Genomic DNA, 10388 nt, shown 5'->3' on the forward strand with positions numbered 1-10388 from the left:
TGCTTACAGTGAATCCTCTCATTTTCTTACTCCTGCATTCATGCTGCATAGGCAACATAAATCAGTCAAACAAAACCTTTTTCTCCAAAGTTTTATGTATGTACACACACGTGCTTTAAAACCCTCTTCAACTTACGAAGCACCAGGCATTTGTAACTCGGCAAGGACAGAGAAAGCAGTTGCGTTGCCTACAAAGGAGGTGTGACTTTAAATGCATCTAATTACTATACATAAAGCATACCTCTGGTTTTAATCTGCATGTTTAACCACACATGTAATTATTTTTTATAAATTATATATTTTAGCAACCATGGTTCCTTATACTGCTCCCTGCATATTCATTCTTATAAGCACTGTACAGTAGCACAACTGTAAATATCAAGAAACAGCCTTTCTTTACAGCTGTCTTCCATGAACATTCAAAAATCCTCTCAGGTACCAAGTGCCGCTGGATCCCAAACATTTTTTTTTTTTTTTTTTTTTTTTTTTTGCTAATTCTAGGAATGTTTGCAGTGCAAGGGAAAATTTGCTGATCTTTCTGCTTGCTAAACTCCCACACATTGCCTTTTAGAAAGCTGTATCACCAAACTGGCAAAACTCATCAGCTAAGCCCCCAAAATTCAGCTTTGTTGAAAACAAACAGTTGTCTTGTGGTTGCAAAGAGAAGAGTTTTTGTATTTCATTTTATTCCATTTAGTTTGAGAACTTGGCCATCCAGAGTTGAGAAACTATATGAAGTTGAAAAAAGCCCCATTTTATTAACTGAGCAGAAGTAAAACAAATAAGCAAAGCATGAGACTGAAATCAGACTGGTATCATAAAGGACAGGGCGATCAGAAACAGCTAGATAAACTAACTAACTACAGAGCCAAAACACATTTTGATCAATTTCTGGTTTTATTTATCCAGGTGCATTATTTTTATCCCTCAGCAAGTACTGCTTTAACGTGCTGACATTCCCTCCTCTCTTTTAAAATTATCTTTAAAAAAAAAATTAAACCAAGTCACGGTGCGGGGGGGAAGAGAGGGAAATCCTATTGACTATTTCATAAAAGAATGCAGGAATATGAAACAGGTGTATGCCAAAGCCACAGAAACACTGTGGTGTCGACACACCACACGCTCTCGGCTGCCAGCAAGCAGGAGCGAGCACACGGGAAGGCTTTTTGCTGGCAGGGGTATTTTGAGAGCAAGCCGGTACATTTCCCATGTTTGCCGTGTCTCGAAGTGCACCTTTTACTCCAAACCTGAGAGGAGCCGGGAACTGGGTCACGCGTGGGCCTCGGGCGCCGCCCGGGGCCGCGGAATCCAGGCGCCCGGGCTGGAGGGGCCGCGGAGCCCCGCTACCGCTCCGGCGCTGCCCGCCAAGCCGTCCTCCGGGCCCGGGCGGAGGTGCGCTGCAGGGAGGGCGGCAGGCCGCGGCGGAGCCAGCCAGGGCAGCGGCGGCCACCAGCCTCTCCCCGTTGTTTACGGCGCCTCGCTAGGCAACGGCGGTAACGCCTCGAAAGGCAACGGCGGTAACGTCCGGCGGCCGCCCCCGAGGCAGGGCGGGCCCGCAGGCAGCTGCACACCGCCGCCCCGCCACGGCGAGCGCTTCCCCGCGGCGCGGATGGAGCCCCCCCCCACCCGGGTTCGCTCCCGCCGTGCCCACCCCAACGAGAACGCAGATCCGCTCCGTGTGGTTTGTGTCGCGGCACTGTTTATTCAATGAATGCTCTAGTTCAGGCCGTGTCACGCGCGGCCGTGAGGCGAGGGGCGAGCGCTGGGGTGTGACAAGGCACCTGCCAGCATGACGCGGCGGCCTGGGGGGCCGGTACACACAGGCGGGTCCGTACACACACCTACGTGTGCAAATACACGCACGTACGCAAATACATAACTTAAAGCAGGAGTAATAAACCCTGAATTAACGTGGATTGCCCAGCAAAGCTTACGCGATTAATTCCAGTCACGGCGAGTGAAAGATTCAGAGAGAAAAAAGCAAGTTGTTAATACATCATCAGAAAATAAAAATTTGATTTAGCCAGCTCCCAATTAGCCCATGACAAGCAACCATATGAAAAGAATAATCGCAATTCAACAGACAACGCATCAACACAACAGCTATCTGACGGGACTTAGTAGTATATACACCGCACTCGGTGAAACGGCGTATCTTTCATCTCTTCCCTGTGATCCCTGGCATAGTCCCAAAGGTAATAATCCAGTAAAACCGCATTGATCTTTTCACGCATGTCCTGACCCGTCTTCTCATAGAGCTCCAGCAGGTGCTTACAAATCAATGCACAACACCAAATAGAACAGCCACGGATCTCCACCTCCTCTTTATCTCCAGACTGGAAGGTTGTTCCTGCAGGACATGAGAGACAGCAATCCAATTATGTCCCAGAGGCAGAAGAAGCCCCAGGTTGGCCTGAATTTGCTTTTTATTTCCTCTCAACATTTATTCCATCCTAGGACTCCAGACTTTTCACGACTTACACTACGAGTGCTAATGATGTTGCCACACATTTTCTAAAGACTGCTTTAATTTTACCATATGCCCTTGTAAGTTTACCTCCCATTCAATTAAAACAACATCCTGTATTCTAAAAGAGTGGTTTAAGGAAAGAACAAGCATTTGGGTTATAGTGCACATTACATGACTATTTCTTTGCTTGTGGAGACAAAAAGTACAGTCAAACATAAATCCGAGACGGTATATTTTCTGCCAGGATCACACTAAGACTTAAAAATTTAAAAAATAAAACCAAAACACTACATATATAAAAATATAAAGGGACCCATTTGTTTGAATGACTAGGATGGGAATGTCCTTATTAGGATTAATGGAGAAGATAAATTGTCTACGTGATCTGTTTAATACATATATATATATATACACATACACACACATATATACATGGCCATTCTATTAAGACCCATGGACTACTGCATTAATAGTTTATCTTGCTGCGTAATTTTAAAATTGCATAATAGCAGTCCTATCTCAAAATAGTTATTTTTACAGAGGAAAAGGGATTGGTTTATGTTTTTATTTACTGAAGTTCATAGTTAATAAGTGCTGGAAGATGGAACCATGCTTAAAAACGAGACCCTAGTCTTGTGAAATTAACTTCATTTAAAGCAACCTTTCTTTTTAATGGATGCTTATAGTATTACTTTGCTTGCTACTGGCAGTTCAGTACAGATAAAGAGGAATCCCCATGCTTTTACATCACCTTTGAACTAATGAAGAAATCGTTGCTTCTTTTATCTAAACCTCAAAAATCACAACTATACTCATCCTGAAAAGTGTTTTTGACAACAGCAGCCCTTCAGAAACTCGGAGATCAACCGCCTTAGAGTCTCCTTAATCCTTCCCTATCAATGTTTAATCTAAGGAACAGTTAAATCTTTATAAAAACGTAACCTTAAGATCTCATTCAAGATAATTGTTAGAGAATAAGTTCCTTCCTGTTACCTCATCACTACATAAGAAGTCCCTGTTCCCTGAAGAAAAAAAAATACACATAACCCTTACATGGACAAAACATTAAATTTTAAAAGTAGCTTTAGTCTACAAAGTCAAGAGGTGGGATTACTTGATATTAGTAAAGGAGGAACAAACCTTCCCGTAGTTTCTTCATTAGTCCTTCAGAATACTTCATGGCTTTTAAGTGAACAAGAACTTGAGGAATTCTGTAGTCAGCAAATATAGTCAGACTGGAAATGTCGTAAAAAGAGCCGTCTCCTTTGCCTTCTAATACACTCCATGTATCAGCCACAAGTATTTGTGCCCGTTTGTAGAAAGACACCTTTTTTTTCTGATGAAAGAAATTTATGAATTATTTAAGTGCAGAAACATCAATAAATACAGTAAATGACATGTAGAGAGACATGTAAGAGTTACATTGTCCTATGCAACATAAATTATCATTTGGTTAAATTAACATATTAGTTAACTAAAACAGAATAAAAGTGCAACACTCAAACACCTAAATCTAAACAATACCAAACCACAAACAAGTATTGTATGGAATGCTCATAAATAAATTGAAATAAAAGAAAAACATAGTAGAAGTCACTGCAGTGGAATAAAAATCGTTTAGATTCTGCATGGATCTCAGAACACATTCATGTTGGTTTACTTCCACTTGGCAAACACTGTAGTTGGAGTCCAGCAAACATTAATTCTTTCAGAAACCCTAGAGTTCATCCAACCTTTTATTTCGAGGAGAGAATTGTAAAAGGCATGTATTGGATTAGACAATTAAAACATTTCCTTAATTAATTTATCTGTAATGTTAAGGAAATAAAATTCTATGGAAAACTTTAATGGATGCTCCTGTGTTGTGTACTGTATCTTGTTAGTTAAAGAGGAGAGAGGAAAATTAAATCCCATAGAAGGTGTATTCACAAATAAAAACATTTTCTTAGGTACTATGCACGGTTCTATTTTTGTCATGAACTTTTTTGCTGGTGCCAATCCAGGTATTTTTTTAAGCTAATTTTATTTTACTTTATTGCCAAGATGCTACTATTCCTGAAAGCAAAGCTATTTTTGTCACTAAATGCTCTTCTCCAAAAACAGAGAACAAGACGTCCAGCTCCATTTCACCGAACAACTGCAAACATCCTGAAAACTCCTCCTTTCCCTGTGCTTCGTTCTTCACTTGACACAGATACACAAACTTACTTCTAGAAAACATACACAATTTTGAACGTTAAATAGTAAAATAGCGCTTGAAACACCACAACAGGAAGTAAATAATTTATAGACCAAATCCTATCATAGCTCCGACTGCCCCAAAGCTAATGGAAACCAAGGACATGGCTCTTACACCATTAAGATTTTTCCAATATAGTAAAGAACTGATCCTGTTCAGCACCACACCATTTTGCAAGAGCAGAGGAAGGGAGAATTCAAATGGAACTTTTCATCTCATGCCGCAGTTCAATTTGGAATAAAACCACTGGGACTTGTAATTGAGCAGATGAATTTATAATTTCATTGTTTCAATTATTGTTAATTTTTATGCTGCACAGAGGTTCTGAAGTTTACGTAAAATTATCAATACGGAAGAGACTATTAAGCATTTCTAGTAAATTTTCCCACCATCTTTTCAAAAGAAAGCAAGGAAAGCATTAGGTGGATGATACTGTGTCTCAAAGATAGTATCATGTGTCCAAAAATGGAATATTTCACCAGATGGCAATAAAACTACACTTCTGTTTTTCCTGCAACACCCTCACTTTCCAGGAAAAGCTACCACATATAGGGATACTTGTGTCTCCTCTCCACTACAATGAGCCAGTATCAATAGGCATAACTAATTATGACCTACTGATATTAAAAGAAAGAAGGTGTATTGTGTTTGCAAAGAGCAAAATGTGATAGCACAGCTAGTAAAAAAAAGCAAAGAATTGGAGGATCATAAGAATTTTACAACCTCGGTCACAGAAGATGGGAAATAAAAGACAAATACACGCAAAGTCCATGACCAGAAGCTCAGAAAGGACCCCACTGCGTCTATGTCAGCATGTGAAAACCCTGATATGTGAGCATAACATAGTCTAATATTTAAACTTCTGTCAGGATTCAAATTCAGCACAGCATCTAAATATGAACTATCTACCCAAGGGCAAAAAGGTTTCTGGGATTTCAGTTTTGGTTTGCAATTCGCTTTTTAGAAGCAAAATAACATTGGCAACTTCTATAATTAGATTCAGTGTAATTATGAAAAAAAATATTTTGTGTATGTGTTTGGAAAAACATATAGCCAAAGAATTGTGTTAATTTTAGAAGTTCCCATCAAAGGTCAGTATGTAGGAGAGCTGTAGTAGTCTGTGATAGTATGATTCCACTGTAGAATTTACTTTATAATCATATATATTTCTGTTATGGAGAGTTACTGAAAAACACTGGTTTGCTATTGGATATCTCACCATCTTTTCAGTTCTCTCCTAAACTTTTATTGAAGGCAATGTCTTACTTGTGAGAGCTCAACCTGCTGCGATAGAAATGATGTCGATATTGTGATCCATATCACTTCGCATTAGATGCTAACACTGGTTTGTTTTTTTTTTTTTTAAACAAGTAGGGTGTAAACTTGGTCTAGATTATTTCACCCACCTTCAAAATACACGTCTTGCTTAGTGAAAGCAGAAAAACAGCTTCCATATTCGTGCAACAGGCTTTACTACTATGTCAGTGCTTATGGTCTGGGATCATTTTTGGAACATCTTTCCCTTCTCTAGTCTGCTTTTAGGGAGGCTTGCTTTATAAAGCACTCAGCATCATCTCATGAAAGACATTATGTCAATGAATACAGTCACTATAAAGACAAGAAAATACTCTATTTATCACTTTACTTGGAAAATATTTCCTTTCTGAACATAAAAATAGTAAAAAAACTACTTTATATGTAAAAAAACCCAATAAATTAAATGAGTAGCTTCAAAGATCCGTTAGAAAGAACCTCTGATTTTTCATGTAAACATATCTTACTTCATAGCAGGAGACAAGGGAAAACAAAATCATGCCACCTACTGAAGGACAGATTGAAGTGATAAATGCAATAGGTTCAAAGCTCCAGTGACTGGTATCCCAGGAAGTTACCTTGAAAAGACTGCACTGACTATTAGTTTAGGTTGCGCCATCACTAGAATAAAGTCTTTTGGACATAATGATGTAACAGCTGAACACTACTGCAGATGGAACTGAGCACAGGAGCAGCTATGTATGTCACTGATGCTAAATGAAGATCATGCCTATACAGGCAAAACCAGAGACACAGAAAATACTAGATAGTCTCTGTTTACTTCCCATCACTTCCTTTCAGGAAAATGGCTCCAAAAAGCTTCAGTATATTGTCAACCCTGCCAATCGTATGGGTTAATTCTGGTCTGTAGTAATTCGTGCAACGGCTGTTAAATCAACAACAGCTATAGTGTGGGTTCCCAGTAGCTGTCATTTTTACAATTCTACCAGTTTCATTTCCTTCATTAGCTGCAGAGATCCTCAAGGTAAAAGAAGAAAGAGTGATGGAGGGGATGGTGGTTAGTAGCAATTCGAGAAAAAAAAAAGGGAAAAAAGATTCTGATTTTTCAGGCAGAAATTATCTCAAATATTATGCATTTGTCAGGAGTACAAAGTAGCCATGATCTAATTGGGAACTTGGAGTGTATCAAAATAAATTACAAAGTTATGAAGACAGAGACAGCATATGAAAAAAAAATGGCTCTCCTCTGTGGAAAAAGGTGACTCTTGCCATTAGAAACACATTCCTGATTAGTTAAGGACTTAAGAAAGTCAAGATCCTTTGTGTGATTTTGTTTTCAGAAGTTTATACTGATAGAGAAATTAAATCCAATAATTTTACCCCAGCTTAACAAATAATTATACTGTGGTCCAAGACTACTATCTAAAAAACCTTCTTCCCTATCTGTATGACTCATAGCAATTTACAAAATTAAGATCAACTGTTTCATAGTCTGACTTTCCTTTCATTATACAGACGAATATCTTTACTGATTTGAGTCAAAAATATTAAAATAATAGTAATTCTCCTTCTTATTTCCCTTGAATTTTACTTTTGAATACACTGAGTTCCACAGGAACGTTTTTGTTCATCTTCCACTCCCTGGATTAAAAACTCCCAACAACTCACGAATATGAGATCAATTCTGAACTGACTATCCTCTCAGAAAAATTTACATAGACAACCTAAGAGCTAACTTTTAAAGCCACAGTCAGTAAGGAGTAAATTCTTACTATAAAAAATTCAATGTTAGAACGAGCTTACCTCAAATACAGCTTCATCTCTGTAAGAAGGAAAATTTTCCAGTACTAGACGTAGTAGTTTCTGAGCACTTTTCTCACTCATTTTAACACAGGTCAGGAAAGAGCCTCCAAACTTCTCTAACAGAACTGTTCCGCTTTCATTCAGCACTCGATGTCTTTCTTCAATCAAAGGTATAGGCACTTCTGTATCAGAGCGAAATACATGTCTAACTTGGTCAAGCGTCATGGTGGCAAAATACGATGCACTGGTAATAGGTATTCCTTCAGAAAAGTAAAACCAAGATGTTTAGGCTATCATAACATATCTGAAGACCTAATGCACTGGCCTACTACAGATGAGAGCATTTATATGGTAAGATCTAAAGAGTCTATCAACTCTCAAAATCAACTGAGTGTTCAGCGATAATCGCACTCGCAAAGCTGCTTAAAACTAAACGCGTTTGCACACAGTGCTTCCTTCTACAGACAACAATTTCCAGCGTGCAACCATGGAACCTTTCTAACTTTTTGTATGTAATTTTCTCTAACCACTTAGTCTTCGTCGTTGAAGATGTGGTGTTTACATAGCACACTGGCAAATATAGTTCGTATATAGTTAGTATAGTCAGCACAGGCCTGCTTTCCCTTAGCTCCTCATCATGGTGTGCATTTACAGAAAGTATTTTAATGCAAACCTTCCCTGAACTTACAAATAAATATGTAGGAAATGAATTAAAACTTCCATCTATACCTACAAATAGTTCTTTTTCTAATGACAGCAACACGAATGAGCACTAAAATACTGGTTTTGGAGGCATACAAGTACTAGATTAGCCCAGAGGATTCTCAGTTTAAGCCTTGTTTTCTCATTGTCACGGAAATAAGCAATTTATCATAAGAACACACGTGAAATAACAGAAGTCACGAACAGCTGACTACAGACATTCCTTTAAGTCTTTTTAATGGAAAAGAGATAACCCAATTAGAGCCACAAGTTACGTATTTCCAATACAAGGTATTAATGAAGCGCTTCCAGTTATCCCCCCCCCAAGCTCCACGGGACGGCCTGCACACACAGATCTATCAAGGCAGCAAGCAATAGCTTGCAGAAACGGCTCCCGTTCCTAAGGTAGCACCTTGATTTTATACTCAAGGCTCAGCTACTAACGCCCCCCCGCTCCGGCTGCTCCCCCGTGGGAGGCCTGGCCCGGCTGCTGGCGGGAGGCCCGCTCCCTGGGCGCTCACTAACCGTCGTCAAGGGCCCTGTTGACGGCGGCGCAGAGGGACCAGTAGCCGCTGTAGGTTCTACCCTTGTACTTCACCAGGTACTTCTGCTCCTCCCGCTCGGACCAGAAGGAGAAGTTGAGGGTGTCCACCAGGAACACCCAGCCCACCGCCTCCTCGCCGGCGGCCCGGGGGTTCAGCTCGTGCAGGCGCTTCCACCCCGCCAGCCCGAACTCCGCCGCCGAGGCTTTGTCAAACAAACTCTCCGCCACGCGCCGCGCCCCCTCCTCGTCCACGAAGACATCCTTGCTGTTGCTGGCTATAAACCTGGCTGACTCCAGGGGGGACACGAACACCTCCATGCTCGGCCGCCTCTCTGAGGGCAGGAAACACGCAAGCTGTCGAGGCCAGCCCCTCCATCGTGCCCCCGCCCCGGCCCGGAGCCAGCTAGCCCGCGGAGCACCGACGGCAAACGGCGCGGCAGCAGGCCTCCCTACCACCCGTAGCCCAGCGCGCCTCACGCCGCCATGCTCCGGCGCAGTCCCGGCTCCCGCAGCCGCCCCTCGCTCCGCAGCAGCATCAGCCGTCAAGGCCGCCGCAATCCCCGCTGCCTCTCCCGCCCCGCCCCGCCTGCCCCGCGCGCCTGCGCACTGGGGCGGCACCTGGGCCGCGCGCGGCCTCACACAAAGCACGGCCCGGGGGACGCGGCCCGCAGCCCCTCGCCCGCCTCCTTCCGGGCGCAGGGACCGGCGCCCCGCTCAAGGCCGGGGTCTAGCACCCAGCCGCTCCCGCGCGGGGAGGTGGCCTGCGAAGAGGAGCCCTGCCCGGCACACAGCGGTACAGACCGCGCGGCGGAGCTGGGTCTCAGCTGCGTGTGCGGTAAGGCCGGGCGCGCTACCGGCACGCCCGCACCGCCGGGGTCGGGCGGCTTTCGGGGGCAGCAGGGGAGGCGAGGCTGGGCGGGCAGAGCGGAGACCCGCGGGAGGACGCGCACTGACCCCGGCGCCGCAGGAGCTCTTGGGCCGGCGGGAAGCCCTGTGACGCATCCAAAAGCATGTGCGGTTACGCTCAAGAAAACGCCAAACAACCCTGCCGAGCCGGAGCAGTGCGCACGCTCCGCTTCCTAGTAAGGAACTTTTCCAAAAGATCCGCATCATTGAGAAGAAAAAAACAACAAATAACGCGCACGTTGATTACTTGTGGAGCTTCCCTCCCGATTAAAAAAAAAAATGCAGTCAACCCACCACCCCCCCCTTCTGCACACACCCAAGTTGGGGGTGCACAGAAAAACGCGGCACCCATGTTTCAGTTGACTTGCATTTTAACCAAAACCTTCGCCTTGATTGCAGATTTCTCCAACTTGGGTTCAGCCTTTCCCGCCAAGCGCCAGCGTTACAGG

General features: G+C 43.0%; 1 protein-coding gene across 5 annotated transcripts; it reads right to left on the bottom strand.

The window, feature by feature from the left end:
• Positions 1–1677: 1677 nt before the first annotated feature.
• QNG1 (Q-nucleotide N-glycosylase 1) lies at positions 1678–10009 on the bottom strand. 5 transcript variants are annotated; one of them, XM_068423345.1, is made up of 5 exons: positions 9988–10009; positions 9015–9365; positions 7788–8047; positions 3611–3806; positions 1678–2350 (listed from the first exon to the last, which is right to left on the bottom strand). In XM_068423345.1, exons 2-5 carry the CDS (start codon positions 9349–9351, stop codon positions 2118–2120), a joined length of 1026 nt encoding a protein of 341 aa, XP_068279446.1. In that variant the 5' UTR covers positions 9352–9365; positions 9988–10009; the 3' UTR covers positions 1678–2117. The 5 variants fall into 5 exon arrangements, with proteins under 5 accessions (XP_068279446.1, XP_068279444.1, XP_068279443.1 ...); XM_068423343.1 differs by lacking the exon at positions 9988–10009 and adding an exon at positions 9835–9908; XM_068423342.1 differs by lacking the exon at positions 9988–10009 and adding an exon at positions 9487–9600.
• Between the last annotated feature and the right edge of the window lie 379 nt (positions 10010–10388).

Source organism: Nyctibius grandis, chromosome Z, assembly GCF_013368605.1.
Source record: "Nyctibius grandis isolate bNycGra1 chromosome Z, bNycGra1.pri, whole genome shotgun sequence".
Classification (NCBI taxonomy): Eukaryota; Metazoa; Chordata; class Aves; order Nyctibiiformes; family Nyctibiidae; genus Nyctibius; species Nyctibius grandis.